The 14,340-nt window shown below is 32.1% G+C and overlaps 1 protein-coding gene and 1 long non-coding RNA gene across 7 annotated transcripts in view; both read right to left on the bottom strand.

Moving 5' to 3' along the window:
* LOC111197366 (uncharacterized) overlaps nucleotides 1-14,340 on the bottom strand; it is a 125,185-nt gene that overhangs the window by 19,665 nt on the left and 91,180 nt on the right. The window contains exons 4-6 of one of the 6 annotated variants that reach the window (XM_049484290.1): nucleotides 3,742-3,861; nucleotides 3,608-3,654; nucleotides 1,912-2,273 (exon numbers count right to left, since the gene is read on the bottom strand). The exons of 3 other annotated variants lie outside the window; for them this stretch is intronic. In XM_049484290.1, the coding sequence (XP_049340247.1) occupies nucleotides 2,142-2,273; nucleotides 3,608-3,654; nucleotides 3,742-3,861 (299 nt within the window). In that variant the 3' untranslated portion in view covers nucleotides 1,912-2,141. Of the gene's footprint in view, nucleotides 1-1,911; nucleotides 2,274-3,607; nucleotides 3,655-3,741; nucleotides 3,862-14,340 lie in introns of those variants that run through there. 2 more of the 6 variants (XM_049484289.1, XM_049484293.1) reach the window with 2 other exon arrangements.
* On the bottom strand, nucleotides 8,911-10,596 carry LOC125804792 (uncharacterized). The gene is made up of 3 exons (XR_007440970.1): nucleotides 10,276-10,596; nucleotides 9,992-10,108; nucleotides 8,911-8,946 (listed from the first exon to the last, which is right to left on the bottom strand). It is a non-coding gene; the product is annotated as an uncharacterized LOC125804792 (long non-coding RNA).

The raw sequence follows: 14,340 nt of genomic DNA, 5'->3' as shown, positions 1-14,340 counted from the left end.
TATAATATAATATAATTCTACTTTTATATTCAGATGTACAGTATGTAGATATATTTAAAGCGCTTTACTTGTATTTTTTAATGAAGTCCTGGTCCTTTCAGCAGTGTCAGAATGCATTTTTTTTTTAGCTTCTGAAGAAATCAAGCTAAAGTGATATAACTAGGGTCCATTTATTGTATTTATAATGCTGTTATATCTATTCATTTTAAAATATGATGCTCAATATATTTAAAGCATTTTATGTCAACACAATCTAATTTGTTTACTAAAACGTCTTATGTCACGTTGAGAGTGTTATTGAATAGTTAGATTAATATTCAAGTGTCACTTTTATTGCTTTGTAAATACATTATGCAATGCTTATATGAAATTAATTTGATATAAAAATCCCCATACATAGGTACCCTTTAAATAAAGTGTTTACCATTCATTTTAAATTATTTAAATTTAATATCTACATTTAAAGCTGATAAAAAACTGTAAATAGAAAAAAAGCTTTATACACTTACTCATTATGTAGAAAAGGACAATGAGAATACATGATGGAGCCGTCTTCATAAGACAAGCCATTCTGGTTGGAGGTAAACTGATGGAAAGGAAGCAGTTTAGAGAACACTCACAGTGTATAAGTTGGGTGGAGACTGGAGCTGAATCTGATTGGCTGGATATGCAGTAGTTTTTTGCTTTTTTTCTTGCAACAAGATTTTAATCAGAAGTCACGTGACCTTCTTTTAAATAGGTTTAGCATTATAAATAAATTTTCTGATAAGCCAGAAAACAACTAAATTACATAAATTTAAAAAATCAATATAGTATATATCTAATAGTGTAATATATCTATAACTAATTTCCATGTACGAATACGAATTAAAATGTACTTAAAAATGAGAAATTAGGCTGGAGTGAGGATTTTGTTTTTTCTTTTGTTTTATCTAACCTTTAAATAATTGTGTATCTTTCTCTGATATACTGACAGAACGCAGCTCAGTTAGAGAGGTAGGTAGACGACAAGTACGTCATTTGATCATTTACTTTAATCTGAATGCTTCAGTCAATCCAAAAAAAAATATAGGACTAAGTTTTTACTAGTGTTTTACAGGCCTGTTAAAATCCCCAAAAATAATTAATGTTTTATTATCAGAGAATTTGATTCATTTGTTTCTACTGGTATGTATAGACTATTTCAAACAACATAATACAATTGTTTCTAAAATTAAAAATCTATTCTCTCTTCAACTGTCAAATTAATGTATTATTGCTGCGGCTGGATAGGGATAGATTTTAAGTTTTATTTAAAAATATGCATTAGCCTGTTAATACTTTTAGACACAATGAGTATTTGTCAGAGCCAGGATTGCCAGTTTAACATTTAGTAATAATTTCATTCTTGTTGTAAAACATGTTGAGTTTTGTAGACTGTCATAGTCACAGAGAGCTCCCAAACTTCAATTAATTGACCTTTTGACCTTTGCATAACAAGCAGCATATTTTAAGCAAATAAGTAAGACAATATCTAATTACTTGCATTAAAACTTAGTATAACATTAAACAAACCTTAAACTCACAGAAGAACACACAGGAAACATTACAGCCTGACTTGGGAAAAGCAGTTAGTTATTATCAGTCAATACTGTTGTCTAACTAATGGTTCTTAAGCATTAAGTTTCAGTTATGTTTCATAATGTTTTAATTAGTAAGAACTAATTATTAGATGAAACATTACTTCAACATTTAACGTTTAACTGTATTGTATCTGTTATAAATACTGTTTTTTGTGACCTGTTTTGTAAAGTGTTATGCAAGAATTTTCCTTTTTACTAAAAAGGAAGTGCCTCTTTTTGCTCCCTGAAGACCAACACAGAGAGGACGAGGAAGAGCTTCTTCCTTTATGCTATATGGGCTCTAAACCAGGACAAACAACAGCAAAACAGCAAAAATAACAAAAAAAAGTTTAATATGACATTTTCACATTTTTTTTATGTGGAACTGATTAAAATCAGTGGTTAATTGTAACATTACAGAAAAAAAAATAATTAAAGAAATTACAAGAAAATATACAACAAAAATATATAACGAAATCTCATAAGGAACAAGGGCACTCTACATCACTGCAGTAACTCTGTACTCTGCATGATACAGTTTTACCGTGTTAGTTTATTGAAATTAAAACCAGTAAATCTGACTTTGCTGAAAATGTTTTCCTTCAACACTCTTCTCTTCATCTTATCAGAGAAATGTAAATCAGAAAAGTCAAACTCTTCATCATCATCATCCTGCAGAAAAAAAGAAAGTAGCTAAAATAAGGTAGGGGGTCATATAACTGCAGTAATAAAATTATAAACAGGACCTATAATACTTCTTAACCAGCCTTTATATATATATTTGGGATGAGTTTTGATAAGTTTGGAATGAGTTTGGGATGAGTTTTGAGAGGTTTGGGGTGAGTTTTGGATGAGTTGTTTTTCAGTTTAAAATAAACTTGGAATGAGTTTTGAGTGAATTTGGAATAAGTTTGGGATTAGTCTTGAATACAGTTGGCATGGGTTTGGGACTAGTTTCAAATGAGTTGGGTTTCAATTTTAATATATTGTGATTTGGTCAATGATTTTGGGGGTGAGTTGTGTATCAGCTTGGAATAAGTTTGGGATGAGTTTTGATACGTTTGGGATGAGTTTAGGATGAGTTTTGGATGAGATGTTCTTCAGTTTAAAATACATTTGGGATGAGTTTGGAATAAGTTTGGGATTAGTCTTGAATAAGTTTTGGGATAGTTTCGTGTGATGAGTTTGTGGATGAGTTGGGGTTGACTTTCCGGTAAGTTTGGGGTGGCTTTGGGCTAAGTTTGGAATGAGTTTGGGATAAGTTTAGGATACATTTAGAATGAGTTTGGGATAAGTTTGGAATGAGTTTGGGATAAGTTTAGGATACATTTAGAATGAGTTTGGGATAAGTTTGGAATGAGTTTGGGGTGAGTTTGGAATTACTTTGCTGTAAGTTTGGAATATATAATCAAAAGCTGTCAAAATCACCCTTATTTAACCAATTGTATAGTTTTGTGTAAATATATAGTTAAGTGAAAATATAATTGACCTCACCAAAGTATCAGACTGTTAATCACATTTTTGAGAATGCTTCTCAGAATGTATCTCAGTGTACATCTGTGCCAGGAAGCTGACATCAGACCCACAAGGGCAGCAGTGCAGTGTGAGTGAGACTTTCACACCCCAGTCTTCTAAAAGGTGTGAAAATGTTGTTAGATCTAACGTTTAGATTTCTTATTTTAATGAGGCCTTTTATAAGGTAGTAGTGCTTTACCTGCTCAACCCTGAAAATTCTTATACATATTCTACAGTAATTAATATAGTTCAGTAACATATTCAGTAACTATAGTTTATAATAATTATTTAATATTAAAATATTTAATCATTACAATGTTGTGTGTGGTCTTAGTCCATGGCAGACTAATGGTATATATGTATGGGCATATAAAAACTCATTACTACCATGCAGATTATATATTGATACGAAACAAACCATTTAAAATAATAACTTGGTTATGTATACTTTGTATGTTGTTGCCCACAGTCTGAGCAGAACAGGTACATACCAGATCTTGTAGAACCTCTGGAAGAAGAACAGATGTATATGTTTTACCTTAAAAAATACAATGAGAGAACATCTGTTAGAGGTTGAGCAACACAAGAAAACTAAAGACCTTTCTTTGCATCTGAGTAAACTCACCACTGCAGATCCCTCTCCTCCAGCTCCAGAAGGTCAGAGTGATGTTCCAGAATAAACTCAAACCCAGAGCCAGACTGAGGATCACAACCAGAACAGAATAATCACCTTGAACAGAGGGTTCTGGAAAAAAGGAGCATAATTTGCACACAAATTGATATTAATTACATACAGCTCTTAAAAAAATAAGATACCACTTAAAAATGATGAGTTTCTTTGATTTTACCAAACTGAAAACCTCTGGAATATAATCAAGAGGAAGATAGATGACCACAAGCCACCAAATCAAGCTGAACTGCTTAAAGTTTTGCACCAGTAGTGGCAAAAAGTTATCAAAAAGCAGAGTGTAAGACTGGTGAAGCAGAACAGTAGAGATACCCAAGGTACAATACAGTATTACTCCAGTAAAAGTAGATAGTGACTTGTACAAATGTGATCACATTAATACGTACTTAAGTGTCATAATTAAGTAAAAATACTACAAAATGTATTTCTGTTAACTATACCAAAATTGTGGTGAAATTTTATACTGTTGCACTGATACTGAACTGTACATTTGCACTGGATTGTTATAGTATAACTAACAGGTCAAAACAAGTCCAAAACTAACTGGATGCTAATTAAGTGTACCCTAAATGGTGAGCTTGCTTTGAGCTTTTTCAAATTATGTGAATAAGTCAAAGAAAATGGCATATTCTGTATAAAGTTGTGGGGTAAAAGGTAGAATATTTGAGATATGTTGAGATATTTCAGGATATTTAAGTTAAAGTAAAATTTTAAATAGAAATTTGGAATACTTTAGATACCAGATAAAAGTAAAGATACAATAATAAATATACTTAATTGCAGTTTTAAAACAAATTAATAATTTGTTGCTTTGTTACCGTCCACCACTCAAAATGATTTTGACATATTGGCCTATTGTCTTTATACGAAATCCAAAAATATCGCAACAAAATAGAACATAATGTTTTTATGTTTTTTTTGCCAATTTAATGAAGCTTTAATAGAATGCTTAAAATACAAAAAAAAATCTTACTTAGGCATACTGTTGTCCCGTTCCCGATAATGATCCTCCCACAGGTCTCCACAGCGCAGTAGTAAGTTGCAGCATGGTGGTTGTTGGGGATGTTGGTGGAGAAGTTGTACACACTGCTGTGTTTAGAAGAGCTGATCTCACACTGACGGCTGCTGCTGTTGCTGCTGCTGCTGTTGTGATGAGTGAAGATGATTTCAGGAAAGGATGATCCTGCAGCAGATCTGATCCAGAACACTCTCAGTTCTGCTGATCTGATCTCAGAGAGAACCGTACACTGAAGATTCACTGCTTCTCCTGGAGGAACCGACTGCAGTGCTGGAGTCTGGAGAACTGAGATGTTGGAATGATCTGTAAATATAGTGTCATCAGTGTCAGAATAAGGAAATGTATTATACACTCTACACAGTCCACTTAATACATTTTAAATGGCTATTTTTTAATACTGATTGAACCTTAAAAAAACAATAGTCTGAGCAGTAATACTGTTCTAGTTAAATCAGCAAGAAACTATGAGTGGAAATAGTAACTTTCAACAGTGCAAAAGTCTTTACTCAGATTATCCAAAGATACTCCTGACAGACCCCAAATTCTAGATACTTTTGAGCTCTGATAGTGCCAGAATTTAGCCACACAGTAACCATATTGCTTGCCACACACACTTTTCACATAGATCTGACAAAGATATAGCATAGATATTACTAATATATACATATCAATTCTATGTAGAAGAACAAGAACAAGACATAGTAAGTGCAACCAAAGCTTTAACCAATATTTGTGCTTTATCCAGTGCTGTTAAAGAGCTGGGCCTTTAGGTGACCTTTAAATAATAAAGTTATTCTGTTGAGTAAATAAATTCAATCAACATAATAACTTTACCATCTCTACGAAGAGACCATGCTATCCTGTAGAAGTATGTAAGTTATTTTTACAAATACCAGTTTTTAGAGGCCTTTCAGAGGCACACATTTGCATTTCTTCAAAAGCTTACATTACCATTATTTTAGTGAGGATCACCTGTAGCATTCCTTTTGTCTCTACATAATTATATACCCGTGAGTTTGTTTAGTACAGAACATAGCAAGCACCAAATACAAAACGCTATATAAACTTGTGTAATAGTTGGCTGATGACTTCTGATGGCTAAAAGAAGGAGCACTGGTGAGATTGAAGCATAATCGAACAGAATACAAATTTGGTTTTGTAGTTTCACAGCTAGGCCTAAGCAAACATTTTTTAAATATAATGTTTGTATAGCTAAACTGTCCCATTTGATATTTGATTGTCCCAATCATCGTTAATTCACCATACATCATGATCCTTCAGGTCCATCAAAAGAGTGTACCCAAGTCTGACATCAAACAATAAGATACATTGGCACATAATTTGGATTTGTCAAATAATATGAACTTGAAGCCAATAAACAAGTGGAGTGATTACCTGTCGCAGTTAAGAATGTGCTGTTTGAAAATTTCAGTGTTTTTCCTTCACCGGTTCCACAGAAGTACATCCCCTCATCTTCTTTTACAACATTTTCAATAGTGAGAGCAAAGCCTGTCGTATCTTTCTGCACTTTAAATCTTGGCTGAGATATTTCTGATTCCGCGCTTGTTAACCTAAAAGCCACTTCCAGTGGAGAATGCTCCAGTCTCTGCTTGTACCACATCCTAACCTCTGCTCTGGACTGGTTTCCAAGTGAACAGTGGAGAGTAGCAGCTTTTCCAAGTTCAACTGAGAGAACCAGCGGCTGTGGATTTAGAGCTGCTTGAGAAGAACCTGTAAAATAAAGTTTAAACAAAGTCTGTCAGTAAAGTGTGCACTACTGACATGAAGGTTAGGAAGAACAGTGACTCTTCAAAGTCCAGTTGATGAACCATAACAGTACGTTACATTATCTTTCAATGTCTAAATGTCAATGTTCAGAACAGTTTTAAATCTAGCATGTTATATATATATATAAATATATATATATATATATATATATATATATATATATATATATATATATATATATATATATATATTTATTTATTTATATATATATATATATATATATATATATATATATATATATATATATATATATATTTAATATTATGCAAAATAAAATAAAATAAGTTTTTTTTTAAATAAATATTGTTTAAGAAATGTGGATATTATATAATGTTGCTCAAACCATAACCATAATAAAAATAACATTATAAAACAATAAAATAATGATATAATGAAACTCACAGATGTTGTAAAGAAATAGCATGATAATTCCAGTCCTTTGTAGAGCCATGGTGTAAAAACTGAAGCCAGTACAGCCTGGAGGAGAGCATTTAAGTAAAGAAGTGACTGAGTTAACCACTGAACTGTCTTGGTTGAAGCTGATTGGCTGGAAAAGTTTTTTTTTCTCCTCAGCTTCCTTCAAACCATATTTGGTGATCAGAAGCTCTTTGTTCTGGATAGAAATATAATAAAAGCCCCCTCCCTCATCTCTGTGACAAATGAACACATGAATTCTTTTTTTTTTTCTGAAAGAAAAATAAACATTTATGTATAGACAAAAAACATTTTGTTCAAGTGTTAGGCTATATCATAAATTAGACTACAATTTATATAATTAATACAATGTAATTAATGTCTAAAAAAATAGTCCTGATGTTATTTTACCCCATAGAACATTTTTTATGTTTAAGAGATACAACTGATTTAAAATGTATATCTGTAATTTTCTTTTGTTTATTGATTTAATGATTTGTTAATTGATTGGGGCAACCAAACATACATTTCTATTTTAATCTATAGCATTTTAATTCAATTTTCGTTCTTATTTCTTTTAACAGCATACTCAAAGAACCTCTGTAGAGTGTGTTCATAAACTTTGAAAGTCTTATTTCATTGACATTCAGCAGTTAATCCAAATTCACACTCTAAGTAACAGTGTTAGATAAAATAATCAATTATACCGCAATCAATTTAAATAAAGCTTTATTACAATTATGCAACAAATACATTTGTAATACGTTACATTTGTAATACGTATTTTATTATTGTGAAATATGGTATTTAAACATATCTTTATTAAACAAAAACATGGCACTTATTGCCTGAAAAAATAATGAAAAAAGTTAAGAAAAAGAGCAATTAAAATAGCAAGTAAACATTGCAGATTATCTCTATTAATCTTATTTTACAGATTTTCCACAATTTAAATTAGATAGTTTTAATTTTCAATTATCATTAAAATTGAAATAAATATTTATTTAAAACAGAAAATAAAGAAAACATAAATCAGTGGACACAAAAAAACTAATACTGACTTCCGAATAAAATATAAAAAAATCCTGTACTATAGTTAATCTCTGTATATTAACAGTTATTGTTACCATTTATTTATTATTATTATTATTATTATTAATAATAATAATAATAATAATAATAATAATAATAATAATAATAATACTTTTCTACAATAGAATCACTTTGTTGATAAATGGAAATCAATTTTCAACATTATAGAATGTTGGTGAATATAGAATTTAAAGTAACACTTTACAATAAGAGTCACAAATGACAGCACTTACACCATAGTCATTTTTCAAATAATTATTAGTGAAAACTAGTTTAGACATTATAAATCAATGCTAAATTTTATTGCTTAAGAATGTTGATAATAATAATGAATTAAGACATTAGTTAAAAACATTTGTAATTATTAATATTTCCTTAACTAGTGTTAATTATTAATTAGTTGATGCATTCTTTTGTAAGTACTGTTAATGAATGTACCCATATTGTAAAGTGTTACTGAATTTAATAGCATGTATTACATTACACTCATCAGCTGGGATTATGTATAAAGAGTGTAGTATTATTATTTAGCGATGTGATCGATTATTAGCAGCAGCGTGTCTCCTCACATCAGAGTAAACCACGTCCTCAGACTGTTCCCTCTTCACTCTGCCCGCTTTAGCTTTACGATCTTTAAACTGAACAGAAGCGTAATTCACTCCAGCAGATTCACCGTCCTGCTGGAACACAGAGACACAGAGCAGAGTTAAATAAAAGGAAAAGACAGTGTGAGATTAGTGAGAATTAGTGAATTATTTACTTCTCATGATGTACCTGATTGGCTGAGTTATGTACTGCAGACCACGGCTGCTCACTGTTGGTAGATCTTCCTACAGAGGAAAAGAATATACAGTACCATCACTCAGAATGTGTGGAATGTAATTTTACTATCAAGAAATATTGTGTATTTTGTATTTCCATCTACAATTATCTCTATCAGACCTGATATCTCACATTATTCTAATTAAAAGGTTACTTATTCTTAAATTCAGCTATTTAATTCTAGAAAATCTGAAAGATAGCTTTACTTATATGATTTATTATTTAAAACTGTGCAACCTGAGGTGATACGAATTGTTATCTTACACCCTGTGAACAGTCTATTTTCAATTTTCACGCTTTGTCCCGACATTTATAAAACAGCGTTAGATTTAGAAATATATATTTAAATCCAGTTGCACGATGCACAATGTACTGATGTGCTATAGATCAAGCATGCACAGCGTAGCTTGATTTTTAGTGCATGACGATGTGTCTTTGGTATCATGAGGACGCAAAAATATGTCTTGCGCAGCTCAGAACACACAAAGGGAATGAACTAATTATCTTAATTAATCCTGGGTGAGTTTTAGGCATGAAAAACATGAAAAAAACTATTTTTAGGTATGGACGTGTGACTGTTGACTGTTGTCAGATTTATAGTCAGTTAGTGGCGCACCTGTATTTCCCACCACCATAATAGAAACATGCCCGATATTTACCTAAACACAACTCACTTCCAGACCTCCACGCCCATCAGTGTGGATATATTCCCAAACTCGCTATTTTGACGAAGCAGGCGCAAGACATGAAAATATATTGTTGACTGGGTGTAACATTGTTTTTTATTTATTTGTACACTGTAACAAATGTTTTAAGTGGAAACAAAAAGAAAACATTTGTGGAAATGTAGTAACATTTTTTAACAGTTTTCCACTTCTTATCTACATGTTCAGTGTATTTATTCATTTTTGTGATATTGTTTTTGAATTTTTCTACAATAAAACAGGTTCTTATCCATTTTAAACACATTTTAAAGTAAAAAAAGGAAAAAAATATTTTATGATTCAATAAAGTTAAAAAAGAGCTCTCAAACTTCTAAACCCAGAAACTCACCACTGCTTTGTTCGCTGTTTCTTCTTTTATAAAACACAATGGCCTGAGCGATGATCACAACCACACACACTCCCACAGCAGCTCCCAGAATGATCACAGTGGGATCTGCAGGCCCCTCTGGGAGAAATAACAGCGAATATAAATAGTGTAAATGTGACTAAACAATGCAAACTAACAACAACTGACTATTATCTGTAACTTTACTCAATAAACCTCCCTAATATTCATTCTCCAGTCTATGATTTTACCTTCACTACATAAATAATCAATAATAATTCAATTACTCAAGTTCACTGGTGTTCCATTCCCGACAATGATCCTCCCACAGGTGGCCACAGCGCAGTAGAAAGTTCCAGTATCGCTCTCATCGGTGATGATCTTGGAGAAGTTGTACACACACTGACGGCTGCTCCTGCTGAAGTTATGAGTGTGGATGATTTCAGGAGAGGATGATCCTGCAGCAGATCTGAACCAGAAGACTCTCAGTTCTGCTGATTGGTTCTCAGGGTAGACGGAGCACTGCAGATTCACTCGCTGTCCTGAAGGAACTGATGCTGAGACTGGAGTTTGGATCACTGAGATGTTAAATTGGGGATGACCTGATCAATAAAATAAATAAACATGAGTTTAGCCTAAATATGTGATTGTTAGATAAAATACAAAACAATGAGATTCTACAAATACAATAGAATGTGAAATTAAAATCTTGACATGGTTTGTGGATTTCATTATGATTTATGTCTGTAAGGGTCATACAGAAAGATGCGATAATTAAGTAGCAACCCAAATGGAGTTCACACATGAAATCCAAATAAAACAGAAGTGCAAAAATATACATAGTAGAATAAAGAGTATGTAGAAAGAACTTAACATAAGATATAAACCTACAATATAGTACTCAGAAAATATGCATAATCTGGAAATAAATGGGTAATATATGTATATCATTTACAATATGCATATAACAGCAGCAAGCAGGAAGCGTTTACATATATATTTTTTTATTAATGTACATGTTTTAAATTAATTTACACACACACACACACACACACAAATCTTACCTTGCACAGCTAAAAATGATGTTCCATTAGAAAACTTTAGTATTATTTTATTATTATTATTATTTTCCAGAGATCCACAGAAGTACATTCCTTCATCATCTTTAGTAGCGTTTTTAATCATCAAAGAAAATTTTTCCTTTATTTTGAATCTGTCTGATATTACTGTGGGTTGTTTGTTATCTAATTGAACTACCACTTCTTGAGGTTCCTGTCCCGCTCTTTGTCTGTACCAAACCCAAATCTTAGGTCTTTGACCAGCATTTTCTTCTTTACAGATAAGAGTTACAGTTTTACCAGAATCAACTGAGACAAATGACGGCTCATTAGAATCCACAGCTTCAGCAGAATCTGGAAGATTAAAGAAATTAAATCTCAAATAAGAATAAAAAAAGTGGCTGACATTTTAACAAACACAGTTAACCACAAACTCATAAAACAAGTACAAATGACCAAAATAAAGCGTAAGAAATTCAAACACTTACAGATTATCTGGAAAAACAGAAGGAAAATCCATATCAGAGACATTTCTGTAAAAGAAACTCCAGAGATCTTCACTGAAGCAAACTTGAAAAGAAAGTAACTGACCAAAGAGCCAAAATCACTAAAAGGAAAATATGCTGAAGCTGATTGGTTGGGGGAGTCACATGGGTTTTTCTCTCTTTTTTTTTCTTTTTTAAAGATTGCTTGATAAAGTAATGTTTAGCCACTAGAAGAGCTATTTGGAGCATTATGAGCTGCTTAGCTGCAAAAAATATGCTGTGATAAAAAACATCTTTTACCTTTTGTGTTTCCTAAATATATACACATTCATTTATTAATCATGATCATTGATTATTTAAATATATGAATGTGAACATTAATGTGTTTCTAATTTATTTTTTTCTTAAACTATGTACAACACTGTTCATTTGATTATATATATATATATATATATATAATATATATATATATTTCCCTTCTTGCTTAAACCACAATTCACAGAGACTAATCACAGGTAAATCACACCTGTTGAACACATTTGTGCCACAATATTATCATCATTATCTATCCATATATCCATCTTCATGTCCCCAAAAACATTCTCTATCTAGTGGAGGTTTTAGGCTGTCTATTGGCTTTCTTAATGTTATATTATTCATAAAGTTGTTTTGACGAAAAGCGCCAAGATCATTTGTGAGTTTGCTAATTTGTTAATGCACCCCTGTTTATTCCTTAAAAGGTGCAGCAGTTTCATCTAGACACCTGTAACTGCTTCACTGTTTAAGGTGTAATGAAAATGTACAGTAAGCTAACATTAGATTGATTGTGTCAATATGCTCCAGCATTTAAGGTGGAACTGAAACTATGAGGTTCTTACCAACTTGAACGTAACTAATGCATTACTTTTTAAAGTGGAATGGAATAGTAGGAAACTTATTGGTGTGTTTAAGATTGTGATTAAGTATTTTTGCATGCTCACTGTGGTGCTGGAAAGCTTTTCATAGTGATATATGAAAATATCAGCACTGTATTGTTTTACGATATTTTTTGTTGCTATACTGTACAGACTTTTTAATTAGTAGTTTACAAGTGAAAAATAATGTGTTGTGTTAAAACCCCGCCTACTAGGAGGCAGTATTGTACAGTATTTTGTGTAAAAATAAAGTAAACTTTACTTTACTTATTTACTTTACTTACTTATTTAAAGCAAAAAAATACAGATACAGATAATTATTAGTGTACATGTAAATAATGAAGTCAGGCAGTTGTGTGTTCTGTTTAAACCACACTAACTAGGAAGCAGTATTTTTAAGCATTTTGAGTAAAAACTTTTCTAATTTAAAATGATTTAAAAAATGTGAAAGTGTGTTATCTTATGCAGTATATCGCCTTGCGTACACTTCCACAATATATTGAGATATATTGAACCATAGGCAACCCCTGAATTGAGCTATATATTGTATCACTATATTGAAATATCTCTATATTCTATATTTTAAGGCTGTGGAGTCCTGTAAATATCTTCTTGTGATTGTGGTTCTATTATTAATTATTATTATTATTTGTTAATTAAACTATTATTTATTAAAGGTCTCCACCTCAAGAAAAAAACGATCACAGGTTGACCTGACTGCTGTTTCTGTCAGTTCACTATTGTGGATTGTTTTCACACTTTTCCTGTACTGAGAAACACTTTATTTTCATCTTCTGATGTGGGGCACTAACTGACACGACCTGTGACACCTAATGTGTAGTAAGTGGGGCCTTGGACACAGATGCCTTATTTTAAATTAAGGGGGCTGACAAAATATTAAGCAGATAGGGTGGTCGAGCTCTGCTTGGATTAAGCATGCTGCTTCTCCATCAGCCGTCAGAGTCTGAGAGAGAACAGCCATGCTCTCTCTGGGTGGGAACAGTAGGTGGCGCCCTTTCCCTTTATCAACCCCTTTGTAATGCTGCCCACCACAGGCATCTGTAAACTGGTCCTCAGAGTGCACTGGCTGCATCAGCCCTCACCCTCGTAGTGTTGGGGGTATTACTAGTAAATCATTTGCCTTCTAAACATGGAATCAATATAGAAAAAGACCCGAAAACAAAACAACCAGAATTTAACAATTTGCAGAGTCCAAATATATTTCTCTGTTTTCAATGAATTCACAAAATAATGTTTTTTTTATCCTTTATATTTTTGCTGAAGTCTAAACATAGTAAAAACAAAGACATTTTAATTACCTTTACTCTAAAATATAAAGTTAGCTTGGTTTCATCACATATTTTTCACACAATAAGAAGCACTGGATTATCAGGCACACTATAAATAAACGTCTATTTTCTGGTCTATTTTCAAACATAAAGCAAACTATATTATTAGGGGTATTTTATGTGATGCAGTAACTAGTAGTAGGAACGATGTTGCCATGTTTTCCTTCTAAACTCTGGGTGGCGAGACCTGTAAGGCTAAGCTACAGTAAGTAAATAAAACTGTAATTCTTTAAAAGAAAAAAAAAAACAGTCAGACAGGTCAAACAGAACTGGATTAAAATCTACACAGATTTTCCTACTGAAACACGAATTTGGGTGAGTAAAGCGCTTCTGATTATTTACAGTAAGCTTAGACTTACAGATTTCCTCTAAAGCTGGAGCATTAGCATTAGTGGCTAACCGCTAGCAGTTTAACTTTTTTTTTACAGGTTTATCAGTTTTATATTGGAGTTAAAATGAGCCACTTGCTGGTTACAAATGGTGCAGCAGTAATGGACTGACTCCAGCTGCTGCAGTAGTGCTAATAATATAATATGATATGATGGA

Source organism: Astyanax mexicanus, chromosome 10 (genome assembly GCF_023375975.1).
Source record: "Astyanax mexicanus isolate ESR-SI-001 chromosome 10, AstMex3_surface, whole genome shotgun sequence".
Lineage (NCBI taxonomy): Eukaryota > Metazoa > Chordata > Actinopteri > Characiformes > Acestrorhamphidae > Astyanax > Astyanax mexicanus.
Note: the sequence above shows the minus strand (reverse complement) of the source record. Positions and strands in the feature narration are given on the sequence as shown.